The sequence below is a fragment of the Rhipicephalus sanguineus genome, chromosome 5 (genome assembly GCF_013339695.2).
Source record: "Rhipicephalus sanguineus isolate Rsan-2018 chromosome 5, BIME_Rsan_1.4, whole genome shotgun sequence".
NCBI classification, from domain to species: Eukaryota; Metazoa; Arthropoda; class Arachnida; order Ixodida; family Ixodidae; genus Rhipicephalus; species Rhipicephalus sanguineus.
The window spans coordinates 69,112,388-69,137,097 of record NC_051180.1 but is presented as its reverse complement, the minus strand read 5'-3'; the positions used below and the strand labels follow the sequence as shown (position 1 = coordinate 69,137,097).

At 46.4% G+C, this 24,710-nt stretch overlaps 1 protein-coding gene across 1 annotated transcript in view; it reads right to left on the bottom strand.

The window, feature by feature from the left end:
- Nucleotides 1-24,504, bottom strand: part of LOC119394703 (uncharacterized) — a 61,642-nt gene extending 37,138 nt beyond the window's left edge. Inside the window, exons 1-2 of the mRNA XM_037662015.2 lie at nt 24,496-24,504; nt 22,981-23,134 (exon numbers count right to left, since the gene is read on the bottom strand). Of these exons, the coding sequence (XP_037517943.1) occupies nt 22,981-23,134; nt 24,496-24,504 (163 nt within the window). The remainder of the gene's footprint in view (nt 1-22,980; nt 23,135-24,495) is intronic.
- Between the last annotated feature and the right edge of the window lie 206 nt (nt 24,505-24,710).

The following is a 24,710-nucleotide window of genomic DNA, read 5'->3' as shown; positions in this document are numbered from 1 at the left end:
GTCTCCAAATCCTGGGAATGATCTAACACTCATCTAGCGGGCTGTATAGCTCCGGCAGGAACTCCGCACTTTGCTCGTCTGGCGAGGTCGCGCGCTCTGTTACACGATTTACGGGGATCAGCAGGCGGCTTATACTTTTCTACACTCTGGTCCCAACGCTCGGTTGGCGATGAAGCGATAGACAGCACAAAGGTCGTTTCGCTCGCTGTAGCCGCCACGTCTTCTTACGCCGGCGTTTTCTTGAGTAACGCCAGACTGGATGTTACAGGAGCAAGCTGCTAGCCTTACTTCGTGTAACCTTCCAATTTGTTGCTATCGCGTTGACTGTTTCGCCCATGCAGCACAACTATGACTTTTCTTTTTTTCACGAACGTGGAATACTTGTACCAAAGACACCGATTTCCTCGTCAGAATAGGCTTTACATGCATCAGCATATGAGGATCTGAGAGAACGAAAACAAATGTCATTGTGCGAATTCATACGCAGCTGCTTGAAGATTCCTTCGCTATGCGATTCTGATGTCGTGGTGTCGTCATTGACACTTCGGCTCTTTCACATTTTCATACCCATTTTCCCTTCCAACGTACAGAATAGCCAACTGTAGATATCTGGTTAACCTCCTCGATTTCCTTCACCGTTCTCTCTCTTCCCTTTGTAAGCATTCAATCTTTTTATATGTTTGTTTCTTTGTTTTACCTAATTCTTTCTCCGGTGTCTCGTCATCTATCAGAGGTGAGCTGCGAACCATGCAAGGCTTGCCGGGTGTTGCTTAAGCTTTCGATCTCAGCCTGCTTCCCTGCAGTGTTGAAGAAGGTGACGTGCCCGCTGTGCTCACGTGACCCCTCATGAGACGTCACGCAGACGGCAGCGCCAGTTTTTTCCAGTGGTGGAAATCACCCCCTGAGACACTGCAGCATAAGGTTCCCGGTTCACTTCTCACCACTTGGAACGCCTTATTTCAGTGTGCTCACCAAAACCACTACGCGCGAACGTGGTAGTGTTCCGTCAGTATTGTTAGACCCACGTGGCCCGTTACGACAGAAAAAATACCTAAGATGTTGTCTTAGAGATACTGATGCCATACATTTCGTTAAGCTGGGCACTGAACATAAAATTTATATATGATAAGGGTACGGAATAGAGGCGACTGCTCGTATTTTATTTTGCGTCTGCTCTACTGGCTGGCTAAATTACTCCACTCCATTGAACAAGTGGTGCTGAAGTTGTGATCTATGATACTCACCGTTTTTCTAATAATCAATCCCCCTTTTTTTCCTTCGGCAGTAACCAAAACTGAACTTATAGGAAGCACTCCAACCATCTAACCTGATTTAAGAAAGCTTGTTTAAGGAAAGCTAGCGCACCTTGCAAATTTGAGAAAGTGCGAGAGCGGCCTTTCTTCATCGGCTGGTGGTGAGCGCGACTTAGATTTATTTTGCTTACTTCTTTATTTTTTGGGCACACACAATTCCTTAACTGAGGGCGGCTCTATTTTACTTGCGCGCTTCACTTTCCTACACCTGACCGCCGCTACGAGAATGAGCGCTCCCCGAGGCGGTGCGCAGCAATAATCGACTGTCAGGAGCTAAGGCACCGCAAAAGAAATACTGGGCCATTTGCGAAACGAGTCTAGATGCTATTTGTGTAAACAAATGCCTTCGTTAAGCAGCCCACACAGCGCACGCGCAGAACCGAAAGAGATCAAACCCTGAGACTACGCAGCAAGATTCCGGCTTTCCCCTTCGGTAGAGATTTATACGGCCCCAATTTTCTTGTTCATTTTGCGGCGCCAGGGAGCAGGAACTGACCCATAATGCAATTTTCATTCGCTAACTATGTGTCCGGAAGTGGCTTTCTTTTTGATCAGCGAGAAAGAGAAGAAATAAAAAAAAGAACGAGGAGATGGCAATAGATATACGGCGTACACAGCCCTCAGATGCCCTCACCTTCATCTTCTCTAACAAAACAGAAACAAACTCCGAACGGTTGTTGCCCGAGGTTCGTGCGAAATTGTTTCCCATATGCTCATAAAATACGCCGTATTGGCGCCGGCTGCGGCGTTTCTTCGGCTCGTAAACTGCGCTCAGTGTTGTTTTCTCCTTCGGCAATTTGAAGAAAAACAAATGCTAAAAAAATATAAGTGCCTTGACTGAAGCAGTTATTATCATTAAACGTTAACACTAAACGCTCTCACACACTATTCTTGTTCCTTGTGTGTAAAATGGGCGCGTGGGTTGGACAGCTCTTTGAAATCTAAGGCCCTGCGTGTGTGATCGAAAGGCTAAACAGGTTGACCACTTTGTTGTGATGTGACTCGAAGACAGTGAATTCACGCGCAAAATGGGGACATATCAGTTAAGCCTGCTTGCACGTCCCATGCACAGAGTTCAAGCTGCCCTTTCCGTGCGAGCTATTATAGGGATAGCTTCTTTTCGGTTCTTCCCGCCGTTGGTGGTCTCATCCAACTGCGCGTGACGCTAGTGCTCTATCTCTTCCCTTCCGTTTCTCTCTTCGTCCCTTTATCTTTTTCTTCCAGGGCAGGGTAGCGAACCGCAGATGCACCTGGTTAACCTTCCTGTCACTCGTGGCTCCTCTCTTTCTCATTCCTTCTCGTTCTTTTTAAGGCGAAAGACTTAGATGCCCCATCAAACGCGACAACTGACCGGCGTCCCTCGTCGGCGTCCCCCGTCTGCGGCGTCAACAAGAGCGGTGCAAAAAATCATGGCGTGATGGTGTCATCATATGAGGTCATAGTGACGTCATATGGTGACGTCATCACATGACATTCTTCTTTGGTCAAAGGTGGGCCGATCACGGAGGCAGTGGAAAACCAGCCGAGGTGCCGGCTGGTTTCCTGCTGCAAGGGCTCAGCGCATTCTTGGAGGCCATGGTTAAAGAGTCTCGATACCAGAGAAAAACACTGGCCCCGGTAGCATCGGAGGTCGCCCTAGACGCGGTTACGCTCTTTGCTTTTCGTATTCAATCTGGCCATGATGCACCTGCCGGCTCAGCTGGCTGATGTCCCTGGTATACAACATGCGTTGTATGCTGATGACATCACCATCTGGGCCACTCAGGGCTCACTCGGAGACATTGAGGCGAACCTGCAACAAGCCGCGAGCATAGTCGACCGCTATGCCCGCCAGTGCGGCCTTCAATGCTCACCCTCCAAATCAGAATCCGTGCACATACGCCCCTCGCCAAAGTGCACGGCCAAAATTGAACTCTCGCTGGAGACAGGTCCAATCTCTGAACAAAAAGAAGTCCGGGTACTGGGGCTCTTTATTAATCAAAACAGACGGTCAGACAGCAGATTGGCCAAACTCCGTAAGGTGGGAGACCAGGTGGGCCGCAGGGTCCGCCGGGTCTCTAACAAACGCGGGGGGCTACGGTGCAGAGATGCCTTGCGGCTGGCACATGCATTTGTAACCAGTAGAATTTTATGTTCTACCCCATACCTCCACCTGCGGAAGCAAGACGAGGATGCACTTGAAGTCATCCTTCGCAAAATAGTTAAGCGGGCCCTCGACCTCCCCGTGAATACCTCGAACCAGCGCCTTCTAGGCCTGGGCATGGCGAACACGTTTCGGGAGCTTCGAGAGGCTCACCTCACAAATCAGTACACTCGACTCTCAAAGACGGTAGCGGGTCGCCGCCTGTTAGCCCGCTTACATATCCAACCAGCGCCAAGGCGCTGATCCAACACACCAACATCACGGAAGATCGCGTTCAACTCCCATTCGAGTGGAGATGCGCCCTCCACGTACGCCCTCTTCCAAGCAACATGACAAAAGAAGACCACAATGGCTGGCGCCTGGCGCGGGCGGAAGCCCTGGCCCGCCATTATGGATCGAAACCCGGCGTGTTCTACGTGGACGCCTCCGGCCCGCACCATGGGGGATGGTATACGGCCGCTGTCGTCCACGAGAACCGAACAGTTAACGGGCTCACTTTCCGAGCCCGGGACATAATACACGCGGAGGAAGTCGCCATTGCATTGGCAGCTTGTCACCCCGCATCGCAAACCATCATCTCCGACTCGCGAGGGGCCTGTCGGAACATCGAAAACGGCTGTGTCCCGGACCTAGCCTATCGACTATTGAAACGTTGTGACTATCAGGGAATCCCCGCACCCCGCCGTATAGTCTGGGCTCCTGCTCACATGGGATTAGAAGGGAATGAGGCAGCCGACGCCGCCGCCCACGCGCTCTCTTACCGGGCATTCCCACTCGCCTCCCGCGATCAGGAAGACCTCGAATTTAATCCTGTCTATTCTTTCCGCGAAATTGTGCAGCATTACCAATCTTACCACAGCCTTTATCCAAGCCCGTGTAAAGGCTTAAGTAAAGCGGAGGAGCGGCTTTTACTCCGTCTGTACACAAACACTATGCTGTGCCCGGCAGCACTAAAACACTTCGACCCCGCCTTTTCCGGCAGTTGCTCGCACTGTGGGGAGGTCTTCGGACATCTATCACATGGTTTGGGCCTGCCCCTCCAATCCTGGTATACCCCCTATCCCCAGCCCAACCCGGGAGGAGTCGGAGGCGACCCTGCTTGGCTGTTCTGACCTTCAGGCCCAAAAGGCCTTGGTCCGACGAGCCCAGGCAGCAGCCGACGCCAATGGGGTCCCGTACTAGGGAGCCCCACCAACTGTTTGTAGGCGCCGTCCCCTTAAAGGGTAGTGCCTGGCATACCTCCCTTGTTTTCTTTTTTTTCTAATAAATGTTTTTACCACCACCCTGTGCTTTTCGTTTCGTGTTAGCGTATGACGGGAAGCCTGCCGGCGCGCAATCTCGGAGGCCATGCTTTAAAGGGACACTAAAGAGCAAAACGATGTTTCTAGTATTAATAAACTACTATTTCACGATACCAGAAACACCACGCTTGTTGCGGGAAGACGCTTAGTAAGCGAGAAATCGCGCAAAAAGAAAATGTGGGTGGCGACGCCACCTTGAATTTTCCGCACCATTCGCCATGACGTCACATATTTTGACGGCGCCTACTAGGGCCTACGTAGTTCCTTAACGGTAAAAAGGAAGTACACTGTCCTCTGAGAGGGCCATAGAGTTAACATACCAAGTTTGAGGAAATTTTGTTCAACCAATGGCGCCAAAATACGATAAATACACTTTGCAATGCGTGACGTCATGCGTGGAGACTTTAGCGCGAAATTTAAAAATGAAACTTTGTACTTCATTTTCAGTTTTATTAATACACCTATGATGGTGAAATTAACGACATTATAGTTCTCAAAGTACAATTTACCAGTCTAAACCAATTCATTGTTTCTCTTTAGTATCCCTTTAACTGCGCCGTTGCCGAATCGTTTCCTATAGGAGCGAGTAAGTGTCACGCCGCATTACTTTACCTTGCCGCTCACAGGCGGCGGCACCGCCCCACCCATCCCCGCCATCAGAGAGCACCGTGCGAGAGAGAATGCGCGGGAGATATAAGGCGCGTTTGGGGAGGGTCGTACATCTGCCTCAGTAGCTTAGTCGGTAGAGCGCGGTGCGCTTATCGTCGCGGACTGACAGGTTGTAGATTCAATTCCCGGTGGCGGAACTTTTAGATGCGAAGTATCTTATGGCGGAGTTCAATCCGGTGGTGGTGGTGGTGTGCGGCGTGACCACCTTTACTGCGCATGCGCATACCCTCTCCACTCCCCCTCACCATTACTCCAATCCCCTCCCCTCTCCCCTTCCCCCCTCTCCCATACCCCTCTCCACTTCCCTTCTCCCTTCCCCCTTTCCACACTTCCTCTCAAACGCGGGCTAGACATGCCGAAATTCTCTCCTGTGCAACGCCGCGATGAGCACCTGCGCATGCGCGTCCCCTCCCCCTCTCTCTCCTCTCCTACGCTGCCGCCCTCTCGCGTGCCTGCAACGCCACCTAGACAAGTTCGTCTAGGTGGCGTTGGTGCCTGTCGACCGCGTTCCCCGCTCGCACTGTGAGAATTGACGGCCAGGCTAGAGGGAAGACAAGACGCGCGTAGCGTTTCTCTTCGCGTTCCACTACGCGAGGTCGGTAGCATGCCCAACGAATGCCAACGGAACGCGATCGTGCAAGTGCTCCAGCTTCGCATCGCCTCATGGTCCCCTTTTTTCTTATAGTTTTTTCTTTCTCATCTGTTAGCGTCTAATTTATCAACGTCACATTCATTCATTCATTTATTCATTCATTCATTCATTCATTCATTCATTCATTCATTCATTCCCTTTATTTTCCAGAATAAAACAAAAACATTACATTCTGGATGGTCTCCTGGGCTAAAAGCTGTAATGAAACAGCTTGACTAGGGCCCAGAAGACCAATTACATGGCAACAAGTGACAGGTGAAAATATTTGCACCAAATGTACAAGATATATAACACACGGTACAAAAAGAATATTTACAAAAACAAAGCATATAACAATACCCGTGTAAGCGTAATACGTTACTGAAGTCTTAGTGAACCCGAGCATAAAACACTTTCGTGTGAAAATGTTAGCAAAGAGCGCGTTTATTTACTACGTGGAGTGCACCGAACACTACAAAAATATCTTGTTTTATAATGGTACTTCTGTTTTTGCGATACCGAAAACCTGGCTTGCCCGAAATATAAGACACTGAGTTGACTTACAGCGTCGACAGCGTAGATTTTCTAACTTGCTACGTGTGTATAGCAAATACTCGAACATAGAATAAATGAAAAAAATTCTGATACAGATTACAGCAGGTGGAGTTGTGCTGAGTGATCAAAGGTTGATCGCGCCATTGGAAACAAAACGTTTTTTTTTTAAACTGAACCTTTGTTTGACTGTTCTCCCCTCTTTCTGGATGCTCACTGCTGCTACCATAGAGCTTCGTAATAGTACACTAGAGTACATCTGTCCTCCGCGTCCAGGGTCGTAGCCAGGGGTGGCACACCTGACCCCCCCCCCCCCACACACACACGAACCAACTTCTGCCTACGCCACTGCTTGTGTCTATGGGAGCTGCTACGGATGACGCTTCAGCCATCATGGGAATGATGGATAGTGCATACATGTGTCTAAGCCTCGTTCATTCGGTTCCCTCTGGCTCCGTGTGGCCTGCAGCCGCTTTGTCGCAAGACGAAGTTCAGCGTAAGTTCAGCCGTCCCAATCCACCACCTTGACCCTTTTAGGCTCGCCAACTCAAAACAGCTTACGAGGTTCGGAGGTAGACATTCTTCTATCCGAAACAGAAGCCAAAACAATGGAATAAACAAAGATACAAGTGCGTTCGAAGCCAACGACCCGAGGTCTAGGAAAATCCGTGTACTATCCATCATTCCCATGGTGGCTGAAAGATCGAAGCGCCACAGTTCTCCCTAGCAAATATTGTAGGAAACTCTACGACGCTACTATGTCAAGCATAGAGCTAGTTGGGTCAAGGCGCCTCGGTTATCTGCTGTATTTATGTGCCAAAACTGCGATGTGGTTATGAGGCACGCCGTAATAGGCGGCTCCGGAATTTTCGTCTATCTGGTGTTCTTTAACGTGCACCGGCATCGCATAGTACACGTGCCAACGTCAAAACGCGACCACCGGGATCGAACCTGAGAACTTCGGTTCAGCATCCGAGCACAAGAAAAATTCGTCAGATCCCCCGTCGTGTGGGAATAGGCTTTATGCGAAGCTGTCAGAGAGTGGTTGTGTGCTGCATTTTTTTTTTACTTTGAGCCAAGCGTTACCAGGTGGACCGACGTGTTTTTGTCAATGGAGTAGTTGTTTGCACATCGTGCGCATACCAGGCACGTCAACGAAACTGGCGTTTTGAGGGTTACATGATCTGAAGTAACGTCAGCACTCACGTTAAAGCACAAACACCAGTATTATCGACGCGAAGTGCACCTTACGGTGCAGTCATGTGAATATCATACCTAACTTTCGTTAGCGCATTCCTCCGGGGTCGGGCAACGCTTCAATATAGTTTGTTGAATCATAGGAATACAAATGTAATGTTTATTAGACTACTATAAAAGCGGAGCCAACACTGCAACCACAATACATGTTGAGGACTGTATCATAACAGTACATATGTAGTGTTTATGGCTTTGTTATAAAATTAGATAGCAAGCATAGCAGCCACAATTGACATTGAACCGACATTACACCTGCATAGGGTCTTTTTCCAAAGCAGTTTCCACACCCGGCGCGGCTCTGTGGTAGAATACCTGACTACCACGCTGAATGCTTGGGTGTGATTCCTACTGGGATCCTAATTCTTATTATTTGCATTCGTCGGGTCAACGCTGCACATATCGTTTTTTTTAACTCTCGCAATTAAATTACCAGTCTGTTCTCGCCGTTCCCGGGTAGATATAAACTGTCAATCACCTGTGGCGCATACCCGTATACCGCGGCACGTGGTATACGGGTATGTGCCACCCGTGTCTGGAGGAAAGGGTTTGACGACGTACGCGACAGGATTCTCACGTTATTCATGTCATGACCAGACAGTCATATTCGTAAAACCCTCTTAACCTCCCAGACCAATTTTGGTCTACACCAAGTTAAGGAGGCGATCATTTGCTTTGAGAAGAGGCCCACGATCAAACTCGACAGTATCCTACCTACTTATGCAACGCAACGTACCTAGAGTGAACCAAGTAATGCTTCGCAGTAGAAAAAAAACAGAGTACTGTTCGACTATTTAAAGATAAACCTTAGGAAACTAGTTAGGACTGTGAAGTAAAAGTTTGATGTGCCGCACTTGTGGGATCAATAGTGTATGCGCAAGGGGTCAAACAAATTTCGTCTTTGCACTACCAGGGTATGATAAATATCCGTTCAACGAGTCGTGATAGTCATGGGTGCATCAACACTGCAGTTGAACTGAACTCATTTTTGTCGTAATGCAGTTCATCATGGTGCACTTAAAAACGTTTCGTATTTTGTGTGAAGAGCCCAAAGATACAAAAGTCCCGCTCACAAACAGCAAAATAGACTACGGTAAAGACAGAGAGAGAGAAACGAAGAGGAAGTATAGGCAGGTTAACCAAGTTTAGGCTCAGATGGCTACCCTACACGTGGCGTGGTGGAAAGGGGGAATGATAGATAAGATACAGGAGAAAGAACAAGAGTGAGAAGAAAAAAGGAAATGAACAGCCAGTGAGAAAACAGACACAAGAACTCGCACTGGTAGTTCACAGACGCTCGTGAAGTTCAGTCGTCGTCAAGTATCTGAATAGGGCTTTCGTGGCCTGGCGCATGCACGAAAACGTGGGCCAAGGTCCCAGGATCTTCTTTTCTGACGGTGGTCCTGCATCAAAACGATGGTGTTTGTTTCCTAGAACACATATTTGAGTCTGGTAGGATGGGCAGTGGCTTAGAATGTGCTCAGTCGTCTCCTCAGAGCCGCAGAAGTTTCATGCCGCACTTTTGGCCATTCGAACGAGATAACAATGGGCATTCGTAAATGCCACACCTAACCACATGCGACGAAGCAAAGTTGCATCGCGTCGGGAGAGTTCGTATGGCAAACGAAGTCGCAAATTAGGGTCAGTAGAATAGAAGCGCGAATTGGAGAAACCCTGTGTATTCCATTGTAAAAGTGTGACGCGGCGAGCACGTGATTGCTGTTGCCGCGCAGCGTCCGTTCTCGAGAGTGGTATGAGCCTCCGCTGGTCTTGTTCATATGAGCCGATCGGGCAACTTTGTCGGCGCGGTCATTTCCGACAATTCCGAATTGGCTCGGCAACCATTGAAATATAGTATCGCGTCCTTCCTCGAGCGCTTGGTGGCTCTAGCGCAGTAATATGCTATTGATAAAGGGACCATCTTGAACACCGCTGGAGCAAACATCTTTTCAAAGTGTTTCTGTACCTCAAACACCTTTTTATACATCATGGATTCGAAATGTACGGTTAGAAGCTTCAAAGCACAGAAAGAGTTGCAAGATGGCTCCGATAAGAGTACCACTCGGTCAATGCTGTTGTGCGGCCACTGGAAAGATTAAAAGCTCGGATGGCGTGTTCGACATTCGCAGAAAGCAACCGTTTTGATTCTCTTTCTTTTCCATTCACATTCCCTTAGCTTTACACTGAAAAGGCAGCGCCGAAAACGAATGCTCGCTGTGCCAACAGGTAATAAGTTACAGGGAGCAGAGCTCATTCAGCTGGGAAAAATCGATAGCGCCCAAATAGAGACTCACTTGTACCGCTGGTATTCCACGCTATGGGAGCCTCCGATAAGTTGCTGCTGAGCAAACGAATGAAGGTTTTCTTTGTTACGTGACGTACGCATGTTTTGACATCCCTGTATACTTGTGTCGACTTGAGGAAAAACGAATCCGATTCCTCGTGGCCTAAAGCCCGTTAGCTAGATAAGATGCGATCAACCTGCATGTGTAGAGAATGAGTTAAACAGATATTTCTCGTGGTTGTGAAACCCGAACGCTCAGTGTGTGCAGCAAAACAACAGATTCGTTACTGTGATGCCCAGTGTAAGGAAATATGGAGGTATCTAAGGATAAACATCTGAGCTTTTTGCCTATCAAAACAGGATACTAAAGAAAAAAAAACATTGACCCGAGCAATATGCAGCGCTATAAAATAGTGGACATTATGTGCATGCGAACTCAATATGCACACTAGCTATATTAGCAAAGACTTGCTAACTTCATCCTCCTCTTCCTCCTCCTCCTCATCATCATCATAATCATCATCATCCTGACTGCGCCCACTGCAGATGCCTCTCTCATGTTTGACCAATCAACCTAGTCCTGCGCTTGCTGCGGCCCCGTTACACCCGAAAACTTCTCAATCCCATCTGCCCACCTAACTTTCTGTCTCCCCCTCACGCGTTTGTCTTCGCTAGGAATCCAGTCATCATCATCATCATCATCATCATCATCATCATCAGCCTGTCTACGCCCACTGCAGGGCAAAGGCCTCTGGATTCCAAGAGAGGGCAAACGCGTGAGGGGAAGACAGAAAATTAGGTGGGTAGATGAGATTAAGAAGTTTGCAGGTATAACGTGGCAACAGAAAGCACAGGACCGGGTTGATTGGCGGAACATGGGAATCCAGTCAGTTACTCTTAATGACCGGCGGTGATCTTGCCTAGTGCTACATGTCCTGCCCATGTCCATTTCTTCTTCCTGACTTGGACTAAAATGTCCTTAACACCTGTTTGTTCCCTGGCCCACTCTGCTCTCTTCTTGTCCCTGAAGGCTTTTTTATAGGCTAATTACTTCACATTTTATGGCATATACTTCATTTTACAGCTGTAACCTGCAGTGTGTTTGCAGGTGGATATATGGATGAATGGATGCTATTAGTGTGCTCTTTATAATGGGGTGGTGACGAGCGCCACCAGACTCGACAAAAGGAAAAAAAAAAAAATTTGGTTGCCTAATATTACGCTATATTTCATTGTCACTGAATTCAACTGTCATAGCTATCAGGGGTTACCGCTACGGTGGTCTAGTGGATACGGGGCTTGACTGCTGACCCGAAGGTCGCGGCGGCCGCATTTCGGTGGTGGGAAAATGCCAGAGGCCCGTGTGCTTATATTTAAGCTTTAGAAACCTAGGTGCTCGAAATTTCCGGAGCCCTCCATTACAGCGTCTCTAGATAATCATATCGTGATTTTGGGACGTCAAACGCAACAATTCTTATTAGCTCTTGGGGGTGCCACCTGTATCGTGTTGTTATACTTCTTAGCTGTGTTTGATACGGAAGTGCTTTTCTATTTTACTTAGATATATTTGTTGTCCTTGTTTAGGCCTCCCTAAATTCTTTTACTATTACTAATCATCAGGTAATTGGAGCTATAAGTGGCAATAGTGTGAATAGTGGTGGTGTCCTGCGGCGCTTTGTGCAACTGTAGAATACGACCGAAACGCTTATAGGCTGCACATGTTCTAGGTGACGTATACACATGGCCGGTGATCCGTTATTGCGAAAACCGCAATACGTGTACGGGCAAGGTAGAACTCCACAGTGGTATTTGCACCATCATGCGGAGACTTCTTACTGACGTTTTTGTGACTAGATGACAACCTTCTATCTGGCCGGTAAGCAGAGCAGCAACTCCTATCACTTACTAAAGCGACAAGCAATAACCGCTGTCAGCGAAGCGTGTAGAGAATGAGCTGTCATGTTAAGCAGCTAAAGCGACGCCAATAGGTTGTTCCGAAATGAAACTAATTACCTTGAGCCAGAAGTACAAAACTTTTGGGATGCTAACGAACATTTCATTCGAATGAAACGAAACTGGTCGCAGTTATTAAATATTCAAGCGAACATTCTAGAGCATAGACGTTTAGTGTTACACTGTATAGATATATAACAACAAATTTCCGAATGTACCGTATCGGATACAATCAGTGCTGCAGTATATTGTATATGTATCTCAAATACTTCTTGACTGAGTATCCTGTATCGTACCGTGATACAATTTCGAACTATCTTTGCCCAGACCTGGCGATACACCAGCGCACTTTCAGCGCAGGCTTGACAGCGCATGTCTCAATAGCGAAGCTCATTTCAAGATTATTTCTAACTGGATGGTCATTGTTATATCACTGGCTTCAATTAGCGGATTGCATTATATTCATGAAATTAAGCACAATGTTCATTACTGTATTTTGAATTATAGTCAGTTACTTATTACTTGAGCAAGTGAGGGATGCCTCTTCGAATAATTTTGATCTTTGAGTAGATTTTAGCTATATGCCACATGTAATTAAAATGTTAGCCATAAAAATACACGCTGTACTTCGACGGAATTTGTAGATTTGCGGTAAATTTATTTGGTTTTCTGTCCATTCTCTGCTTCTATCACGTTTCGTTTTGTACACATAAAGCGCGTATATCGTTTTAGAGCACACAATTTTTAAATACACTGCCAGTGGCAAATGGTATTAATCTGGTTATTTAATTCAATTACTCAAATATATGGACGTCTGCGTGCGCAAGAAATAGATATTTAGCATCAACTAAATAACACACATTTTAAACTTAACTGGTAATTGAAATCCTTGGAAGCGAATGGTCGTATTTTCAAGATCTACTTAAAAATATAGGCAAGACAAAGTGACTCTCATTGGAGCCTGCTGTCTTTCTCTTTTACATTGTTGTATTACATATGCTGTGGAGCTGCTTATCTCTTGTTCTCGAAGTCAGTAGAGATGCTAAATTTTTCTATGCATGAAGCAGTGGTTAATCTGTGTAAGGTAATCGCTTGAACGCACACCGGCACGCACGCACACGCACGCAACACACACACACACACACACACACACACACACACACACACACACACACACACACACACACACACACACACACACACACACACACACACACACACACACACACACGCGCGCGTTGGTAGTGTGTCACAAGCTCAGCACTCAATTTTGGTTTTCATTTGATGCATTTGAACGAGTGCAAAGTGTGGGGCAAAACAGCTGTTCACGTAACTCCCACGCTATGATGCAACGACTTTACACGGCTGGGGCAACACTCTTTGAACTTTGAACTTTGAACTTTATTATCATTAAACGAAATACAGTAAATACTCTTAGGTATTCTTTCTTATTCGTAAACTGAAAAACACGGTTTCGGCTGCAATACATGTCGCATGAAGACAGAAATAAAGAAAACACTGGCTGTTATCTCTAGCGAACAAACACAGCGTCTTTTCTTTTTAATTAGAAGCGTCTGCTGGAGGACAAGGTTACAGGCCCTCAGAGTGACAAGGCCGTTATTCAAACAGGATTTGCAAGCTTCTACTTCGAGGTGTTTCGAAAAGCGTGGTTCCTGCGAGCATACCTGGAAGAATAGAACAACGCGAAAAAATAAAAAAAGAAAGCTACCAACCAAGCAGCCGCGCATTTTGTTTCATTAGAAGCAACAAGGGGACAACCCGAAAGCTAAGTTTAATTTGCGTCGATTAAGCGTTTCTTGAAAGGCAAGGAACAAAGAGAATGAAAACAAGGCGCTCCGTTTCGACAGATGTGCCGAGAAGGGAGAGAGAGAGAGATGGCTAATGAGGGTAACGTGCGGTGTCCCGCCTCTACACAGTGGCAGTCTCACCTGGCGGAAACCATTAAAAGTTTGTTCTGTGAGAGGTTGAAAAAAAGAAAAACATTCGTCTGAGACGTTATAGAAGCAGACTCCGAGTCTTTGAACTGCTATACCGAGACAGAGCTGCACGACTATAAACGTTATCGCCATGCACGCAGAAAAAAAGTAATGAGAGAGAGAAAGGGCGAGAGAGAGAGAGAGAGAACTGAAATGATAGATATTTGTCATTCACTTAATCATATTTCTGAATGTTTCTCCGTTCTTACATATACAACGTCTTCGGACCACAGGCAATAACATTTTATACGTGAACGAGTAAATAAGTATGTATGGTTGCAAAACAAGGAACTGCAACCGTGGAGGCAAAAGGTAGTCATTTCTCTGGACAGAAAGTTCGCCACAGAAAGTCACATTTCTTAAACTGTAATGACAAAATGCCTCGTAAACTGACTCCATACGACAATAGAAAAGCGCGCGGCTTTACCTTTCGTAATTGACATTGCATACAAGTATACTCCATGTATAAGCACTATAGTGAGGACTTGCTGTGTCATCTCTGTTTTAATCATCGCTGAGCATTGCTTAAGCACTCGCTTTTGAAACCCTCAGAAATGCTCTGCGTGTGCGCAACGCTCCTCGTTTACAACTGGGTACGCAGCTGCAGCTGGGCAACTGTTTTCTCCGCGGTGTTTGAGCCGTCCTCAAGTGCAACTAACGATTACAGGACTTCAGGAAAACGTGAGATATATACCACGACCTTCCCAAAAGCAACTGGTCATACTTCTCTTGTACGAGAACTACAACAGCCACGTCAACATCTACACCGATAGCTCGACTACAGCGGCTGATTCTAGTGGTTGTGCGGCTATGCCGACAAGGTAAATAACACTGCCATTCAGGACATCACATGTCACGACATCTAAGGCGACAGCACCTACGACATTGCGCAGAGCATTTCAATTGATTAGTACAGAGCCATGTGTGGGAAAGATACGCTGCAAAGAATAGCGCCCATGGGTGACCGGCCTAAGAAATCTTATAAAGTAGCAAACGTAATGAACGGGTTTACAAGCACTATAATTTCAATCTTCGAACATTGTGTCCCCTTGGCCAACCGGATATTGCACGTGTTTTATAATGCCTCTATTTGGGGTTAATCTGCATGCATCGGAGTTAAAAAAAATAAGCGTTCATTTGTACGCCATAATATATGTCGCTTTACCTATTTAGTACTGTAACGAAATGCACTTGCCGTGCCGAGCGCTATTCCATTGCAATCTCAGACCGTTGGCTTGCACAGCTGACGCTTCTAGCTTATAAACGCTAGCCCTTCTCTTCTCCCGCTTCTGCTAAGCTTTGACGAACATTGTAAGCCGTTGTTCAACATTGATCCTGTTATCAGACGACGCACGGGCAACAGGACGAAGAAAGACTTCGTAAAAATTTAAGAGAAAAAAATGAAAAAAGTACCACGTAAAGAGAAGAAAGAAACAAGAAACGATTACGAATGAAGTGAAGAAGAAGCCTATTGACACTTCACTCTTCGTGTCTTCCCGTGCGCGTCAGCCGCCCTCGCTAAAGTAAATGTGCCCCTGACTGGCGCACAAGATTTGGCATCTGGATATAGGTAGTCCATCCCTCCGACTACCCTTGCCGAGGTGCCTATAGTTTTCATCAATCTGCCCAAAGAGGATTAGAGTAAAACCTTTAATCCTGCACCCCACATCCCTCGCGTTTCATATGAAGTCGACAAAAAAGAAAAAGAAAAAAAGAAGAATCACTAAATGGAAATGGACAGAAAAGAAAAATAAAGAAATGGTTTCTAAAGCAAGCCAGCGTAATCTTACTGCACACGCTGTCTTTTCATTCAGCTGAGGCACTTTACTCTTTCATTTGTTGGCGCTTCCGGATCAAAAATAAAAGAAACATAAAGAGAGAGAGAGAAGACTCGCTCGTACACACCTTAATGAACAAAAGAGCATGGCGCACACAGCGATATTGTTCAACTATATATATATATATATATATATATATATATATATATATATATATATATATATATATATATATATATATATATATATATATATATATATATATATGGCTACTGGCGGCGCTGACTGACGCTCCCACGTTTAAATGCACACATATACCCAATAAAGTGCACGGGGGGATGGCCGCCGCGGTAGTTCAGTTGGTAGAGCATCGGACGCGTTATTCGAAGGTCGCAGGTTCGGTCCCTGCCCACGGCAAGCTATCTTTTCGTCCACTTTTCTTTCTTCACAATTACCTTACATTTATTACTAAAAACATCCCCTATACTTTCCTTGGCATTATTGTCTGTTAGTTCTCATTAATATTGTGTATAACAAAGAAAACGAGCCCTTGAAATTGACACTGCTTTCCTTCCTATATATATATATATATATATCTTTGCGAACGAGGATCCGCTCTCAATATGGCGGGGACCACGTTATTTCCAAGGTTCTAAATTTACGCCAATATCTCTAATACGACGTCAGGCGACCTATTCTTCACGCATGGGAAACCTGTGCAATGCCATTCGACCAGGTTATTTTAATGAAAGTTGAGCGCTTTTTGAGGCTGGGTTAATGCAACAGTCCATTAGGTGTTAGGGCCGTAATACGAAAAAGTTATGTAAGGCTTAAGGTCTAGCAAGTGGGTACTCTCTGGGGGAAAAAAGAAGAAACGAATGACGAAACACCTCGTAATGACGCGGTGGCACAGTGGATGCGCCGTGAATACCATGTTTCAACGTTTATGGCGTTAATAACCGTTGCATTCATAGTATCGCTATTGAAATGTTTTACTGTGAATGAAAGGACGGTCGTAAAAGTGCACACGTTTTTGGGCTAGTGGGTTCGGTACATTCAATGAAGCCATAGCGCTGAAAACATGGCGACCAAGAAAGACGACAGATACGTCGTTCGTGTATTCTTGTGTCATAAATAAATAAGAAGATAACAATATCACTTGGCAGATGAGTTGGCAAAAACCGCTCATCATTATACACAAACCCGCCTCATTCATATGTCACAATGTGACATACACCGCACATTACGAAGGGTAAAACGTTGAACTATGTTTGTCCACCTGGTTCTCAGGCAGCATGAATCAATCTTGTACGCTGTTGACCCTAAGCATGAGTGCAAATTAGACCTCCCACGATGTATGGACACTCATTAATCGCCTAAGACTCGGAACTGCTTACACAAAGGACTTTTTTATTCCGCATTTAGCGCGCGCCATCGTCAACACGTTCGCGCGGCCTAGACGACGAGGGCGTCCATTGTTGCTCGACTGTCCCAAGCACATGACACATAGACAGCGACTTGAACAGGAACTCCACTCGCTGGACTCGGAGCGAACGTTCTCGTTGGCGAAAATACAAGGCCCATGGCCATCTCGGATAAATCGAAAAGCAATGAAAGTGCTCCAACGTTTTTTTATGACACTAACACTAGTGATGAGTATTGAGCTGACTACATTGAAAGTGTGCACCGCGGCTGTGTGTGGGCTCTGTTCAAACGAGAACTTTTGAGCTTACCAAATGTAGTACTGTATGTATGTATTATTACTCTTTCTTAATTTTTCTTCTATTCTAACAACCACTTGAAATGGGTAGCAATGGCGACAACAGCTCCTTCATTTATTCTTTATTTAAGTAAAAAAAAAAAACGTTACTGTATGCGTGTAAAAGCAAATATTTATGCAGTCAGTAGAGGGTCCTACAAGGAGTTGCCAAATCCTCCGGGAAATGACGCAAGTGCTCTCCACTTCTATCACCTTGGAAACGCCGTGCGTGCCGCATGAGCATTATATTTGAACATGACAGGACACAGTGCCACTCGCGGAGATATCTTCAATTTCTTGACCACGTTAAAAGAAAAGAAACACAACAATTCAGCAGCCTTTGCCCTATCGGAAAAATGGGGGCAAGCGAAGCTTGGCTCCTGCATGCCTCACTTTCTTTCTTTCTTTCTTTTTATCGAATTGCGCAATGCTCTCTCATAACTGTTTCCTTCCCCCATGCCGGGTATTCGACCTTGATACACGTGCTTAGCAGCTGAACACTTCAGTTGCTACAGTATTAATGAGAACTAACAGACAATAATGCCAAGGAAAGTATGGGAGATGTTATTTGTAATAATTGGGATACAAATGTGAATAAAGTAAAGTGGACGAAAATATAACTTGCCGCCGGCAGGGACCGAACCTGCGACCTTCGAATAACGCGTACGATGCTCTACCACTGAGCTACTTCGGCGGTCATCCTCTCGTCCACTTTATGGGGTATATATGTGCATTTAGACCTAGGAGCGTTAGTCAGCGCCGATCGCAGCCATGGCGGCGAGTGTGGAACACTCTTTTTTCTGCCTTTTGGCGTCACGGTTTAGATGCACACATAGTTTAAATGCACATATATACTCTATAAAGTGGACTGGGGCATGACCGCCGCCGTAGCTCAGTGGTAGAGCATCTGACGCGTTATTCGAAGGTCGCAGGTTCGGTCCCTGCCGGCAGCAAGTTATCTTTTCGTCCACTTTACTTGCTTCACATTTATATCCCAATTATTACAAATAACATCGCGTATACTTTCCTTGGCATTATTGTCTATTAGTTCTCATTATTATTGTGTCTAACAAACAAAAAACGAGTCCTTAAAAGCCATCTTCTTTCCTTCAGTTGCTACAGGCAACAACGACGTTCATGCTCTTATATCCGGGCAACAATGAAATGCGGCAACGTGAAATGACAAGCCTCTTCGATAAAAGATCAGATTGCCATGTCAGAAACGGCTAATCACTGACAAGCCCACGATCGAGAGAGCATCAGTTATTGGAAAACGAATCGTATAAATGCGCAAGTGACCGGCGTACCTTCAAGGGCTGCGTTTCTGTACGATTGCCGGCGCCCGGTATTTCGCGTACGACGCCGCCACCGAAATATGCGAGTTATAACAAGCTTTGCTTGAAAAAAACAAACAACAAAAACAAGCTCAGTTAACATCGCGAGATATGTGGCTGTGCGACAATTATGCGCCCATCACTAAAATTTGCTCATCAGAGAAAAACTCGCACGTAATTTTTTACCAGTTCGTGCCATCATGCCCTTCGAAGATCATCTCTCGCGATGTTAGCAACACTTTGTTCTTTTGACGGCAGGCGCAGATGTGGTCCCGTAAAAGAAGCCGAGGAGCTACGCTTCTTGCCCTTGCTTGCACCTCCCTGAAACCTTGCAATGAGGCTTGCCGACACACACACACACACACACGAAAAAAGAGAAGCTCGAAGCGATTCTCGGACTCTGTTCACGCTTCAGCGCTTACGCCACTCGTTGCGTGCCTCGGTGTACTACACGGTAAACGCTCTCAAGGTCCGGTAAAAGACCGGCGGTGATACCCCAACGAGCTTCCTGCTCAGCGCCGCGCTTTTCCCGCAGGCAGCAATGTGAGATGCGGCCGGCCACTCGATGAGTCTAATTCGATAAGAAAACTGTAGGCAAAGAAAAACAAGGCAACGATGCGGCGGCCGCGGCGGGCGACTCCGGCAAGCAACGGTCGAAGGAGGAATGTGGTACGGGCGGCCACCATATCCGCGTATACCGCACGCACGCATATACGAAGCGGGGAAGAGAAACGAGAAGGCTAAGGCAAAAAAAAAGGAGAGTGAAGGGACGAAAGGAAATCGCGGATAAAGAGCAAGAGAGAGTGTGGTTTACGCGGGAGCAATACAATCGGCCAAAGCAGTAAGGTCACAGGGGATGGCCTCTGAGGGAGGTCGCCTCGAGTGAATATTTTATCCCAATCTTGTTAGGTCCCACAGAGACGTGCTCCCTCTGCTACTCTTGAGAAGGAGGGAAGCACAGAGGGGAGGGGGGGCGGAAAGAGGGAGGGGGTTCCCGGCAAATGATTAGAATTTGAAAACAGCCCGCCGCGCTCCGCTGGGACAAATACGGGCCAGAGGCCCAAGAAACAAACGTGGCCATCTTAGGAAAGCATTTCCGGCTCACTTTCTTGCTAGGGCTATTCCGTTTCCGTCGTGTCCGCTTTTCTTTAGAACGCTTCGCAACACGCGGGAACCAGCAACGGCTCCAGATGTTTGAGAGGATGCCTTATTTGCTCTTTGGCTGGGAGAAGTGCTTTCTATATGGCATGTCTATTTCGTGTAGTCTATTCCGCGAGTGTGGGGAGAGCGAGTGAACGGTATACCGCTGACTTTAAATAGGGAATTGGGGCGCTTTACTGTCCTTTTACTTTCTTTCTCGCGTAACTAAAGGGTACCAATTGAAGAGCAGTCGCCTGTCGTAACACTTGCTGCCGATCACAACGGCGTTTGGGGAAGCCTACAACGCCGCAGAAAGCTGTGCCGGTTAGATTGGCCTTCGAGCCCAATTTAAATTTCTCCGCATTCCCGGTGGCTCGAGCTTCTGCATTCGGGCGCTTTAAAGTCTAGATGTAGGTTGTTTCTTCGTGAAGGCGATATCGTGCCCCGCGACGCAGTATTGCATTTCCAGCGCAGGAGTAGACTGTTATGGCGGTAGCGCTGCTTTCCTACTCCGCTTCACGCAATTCTAGTGGGATACTCAACATGCAGAAACAAAAAAGTTCGAGCATCCTCGTTATAATGGGCCCCAAGCTCGCTGCTTATGCAACGCCTAAACTTTTCGTTTTCAGTATACAGTGCATTTCAATTCGGACATCACAGAGGCGGAATGTGCTGCAAGCGCCAACATTGTGCGTGTACGTATGTATACGTGCGCCAATGAAGTACACTCCGGTAACTTTGAGCAGCTCGTCTTCTACAGCCGCCTTAAAAGCTCGTATTCCGAATTATAGAGCGCGAGCGCTTCTCAAAGACGTGTATTGTAACATATTCGAAGACGCGGTGTGCCTCTGGTTGCGTTGCTCGCATATATGGCGTGGAAGCGTGCTTCGTGTACCTTTACCCCTTCCTTTCACTGAGGCTTTAATTAAAATTCGTCGGAACGTAGCGTTGCAGCATCGAAGGAAAGAGAAAAAGAAATGCAAACCCGCGTATGCAAAACACAACGAAAACAAATGTCCTGGGAATAAAGCACGACGTCGCAAAACGCCACGGCAGAACAGTCGCCCTGTTAACCACGGTAATCAGTCAGGGTAACTGACACCATCCTTCCACTTGGTGATTGGCGAAAGTGCATTGGTGTAGCAACACTGTCGCTTTTGTAGTCGTGGAACAGCATGAGCTGCAGTTACTCATAATTTTAATTCATAAGTGCTACGGACACAATATTCGGCTGGTTTGACGTTGCCTAAGTGAGCTAGAATAAATTTCAAGAAGTTTCGGAAAATTTTATACGCTCGAACGCTTATCGTTTGCGGCTACAAATCACTGGTGATGGGGATAGTAATATGCCTCATGCTCTGGAAATTTCATTATGGTTATGGGCTTAGGCAAGGAGTACTCAACTATTTCCCGTCACAAAAAAAAAAGAAAGGAAATAGTCAAAGCTTTAAAGGAACGCTCGCGTGAATAACCAATAAATAAACGTAACATCTCTGCGTTGATGGACGACAAATCACCGTCCGAGACATGCTGTGACCTTGAAAGACTCCAGAAGAACAAAAAAAAAATCACATAAATTGCTTCACTAAGCTATCTTAGTTTTTTCGTTTGTGACTATAGCCCGTCATTACAGATGACTTAATCCGGTGCGGTGCATACTTACAGACGCGCCAAGATTTGAGCACTTGCGAACGATTTGCTAATACTACCTCGGAAAGTTATCTTGGTAAGAATAACAAAATGGCGCCGCATGGTTTTTTAAAACAATAAGTCTTAATTAACCAAATAAACAATTATTGCGCGAAAGTCATGCTATTACGAGTACCATTAAATAAGCAAGCGAACACCATGGCAAAGACAACATCACCACATATCACTGTTTTTGTGTTTTTAAACTTCCATTCAATGCATTCACCTGACCAGGTCCTCTAACTCATTGACTTGTTAAACAAGATCGATGGACGTCAACTGCCATAGCACATAATTGCAGCTCATTTATTCAAAACATGTCGGCAATCTAATTAGTGGGCTTGATAGCGTGAAAATGTTTTGTGGTGTGCTGGTAGGTCAGATGTGTAGATTAAATAATTTTTAGGAGGTCAATGCCTTTAAAGCAATAACTGAAGCCGTTGAGCTAATGGTGAAGTTCAATCTTCCAATAACACACACGAAAGCTGCGGTAAGTTTTAAGAGCGTACTTGAAAAAAAAATTACTCTTTAGAGTTTCCAAAGGCACCCGATTAAGGTTCCAAATTAAGTACGAGTGATGAAACTAGTGGAACCATTGTATGTGACAAAATCAAAAGGGCAATAAATAGTGTTTTATGTTTAAAAGAACAGCCTCAAAATGAACGTGCGAAATTGCCGATGAACGATAATAGTCGAAACTTATTTATAGACCACAAAAGGATAAAGTCGCGCGAAATCCTCTACCACGCTAGCACAAGGACTCCGCAGTTGTCGTCACATAGACAAACGACACAATTAAACTCTAGGATAAGTTCTTCACCATCGCTTTCAGACCACTGAGGAAACATTTTACATAAGATTTCTTGCCTTACATTCAAGATTGCGATGACGGCAGTCAGTAGTTGACCACATTACGGCTTCACCAGTGAATATAATCTAACCGCAAAAGTTTTACCGACACGGGACCCTGAAGTAAGAGGCATCTTTCGCAGCGAACGCATCCGCTCTCGCTTCCATGGGTGCAGTGAATCCTCTTACAACAAATGTTCGCCCAAATATCAAGTAGCGCAGAGAAGTCGCGACTAAATGGTTTTGTTTCCTGAACCCCGTGCTACGAAAAGTTTTGCGGTCAGGCGCGTAGAAGAGAGTCGTCAAAATCTTGAGGAAGGAAAAGCCCACTCACCCGACTCGAGCACAGCCCAGACAACATAGAACAACGCGACCTGGCAACATGAAGCTTTCGGGCGCGCGCGATGAACAAGTGTCCGTATCCTGGAGCTCCGAAAGTGGCGCGGCGCGCGCGAACCTCGCGTGGTGAGCAGATTGGAGCGGCGGAACTGACGGGGCAACTTCGCTTCCGTCGCGCCCCCCTCTCCTCCTCCCCTTCACTTGTTCCTCGCCCCTCTCGCCCAGCGTCTAAGAGGGGAGGAGGAGAGCGCTCGCCGCACTCGGTATCTGACAGCGCACCTGGTGGTAGGGTCTCTAGACTTTTTATATCCACCCAGATCGATACTTTGTACGGAACGGACGCTATTCGAACAAGAGGCGTCTTCACATTGAGGCACCCCGCAAGATGCCTCGTCATTCGGACAGACAGCCTTCGGAGTGACGGGGCGGTTTCGTCCCGCTGCTAGCTTCGGGACTCGCTCCGTTTAACTTCAACCGCCGGTAGATCTAGTAAAACGGGCGTGTTTTTGCCCCGCAACAATAATCGTCGCCTGTCCTGATTGCGTTTCTCGAAAACTCTGCGCTCACCCCTTTCCTATCAAGGATGCTATGCCACGCTGATAACGCGCATGTGGCTCGTGACCTGGTAGTGCCGGGCGCGCGGCGATAAGGCAAGAAAAGGCATGCATGATAGATGACAATTATTCCTGTGGGAGAAAAAGACACCCTCTTTCCTCGCCCTCTTTTTTAGAGTGTAGAGCGCAGTAATCTATTCGAAATAACTGGCGCAAAATCATTTGCAGACTCGCTTTATTTTTGGTGTTTCTTTCTCTCGTGCAAGGAAAGGAGCACTGTTCGTCCCGTGATGGGTGATATAGCTGAGTCACAGCAGCGACGCGACTAGCGAGAGAGAAGCTGTTCACGGAAGAAGCCCAGACAACGTAATGACAGCAGTAATTCGCATGTGTGGGCTGATTTTGGGATTATACGTCGGCTCTTGCATTGCTTTAGACAAAGAAACGATACCCTTTTTTTAATCACGCAATGCGTCTCGAAGAAATGACAGTGACAGGGATGGTTACATATTGCATTCAGATGTAGCGTTCTTGAGAAATGATTCGCTGGGGCTGCACTTTGTAATCGCGAGAAACTGACTTCCCTCACTAGCAGCGGTCACTGTTTCCCGTCGGTCCCTTCGCGAGACCAGCGGGAGGTCATACGCTGCAGAATGCTTCCTATTAAAACACAAGTTACATAGTAACGAGGGACCAGTAATATATAGTTAGGGAGTTGGTGTTCTTCCAATTTTATAGCACCTGTTCCCTTGAAGTGGCATAAAATATGAGTGGGACAGCGCACACTTAGACAGGGACGGAGTAAGCAACACGATACAAGCGTTATCAACCCCCAAATGTTTATTTGAAACAGCCGAGACAGACTTATGCCCAGAACTCAGTGAGGTGAGTGCACTAGGTCCCACATGCATGACCGTAAACTATCTAAAATGGTTTATGCGACAGTGCCCACTCACCTCATCCATTTCTGTAGATAAATATTTCTCTGCTTACTCCGCCCCTGTCTAAGTGTGCGCAATCCCAAACACGTTTCGTACCAACAAGCCCAAGCTGCTTTGGGCAAAAAATAGTCATTTTTTCTATTCGACACAGTGATCATAACTACATAAGTACCATATAGTATGCTCGTCTTTAACCAAGATTTAAAGGAAAACGCTTCGCTATTTATGGC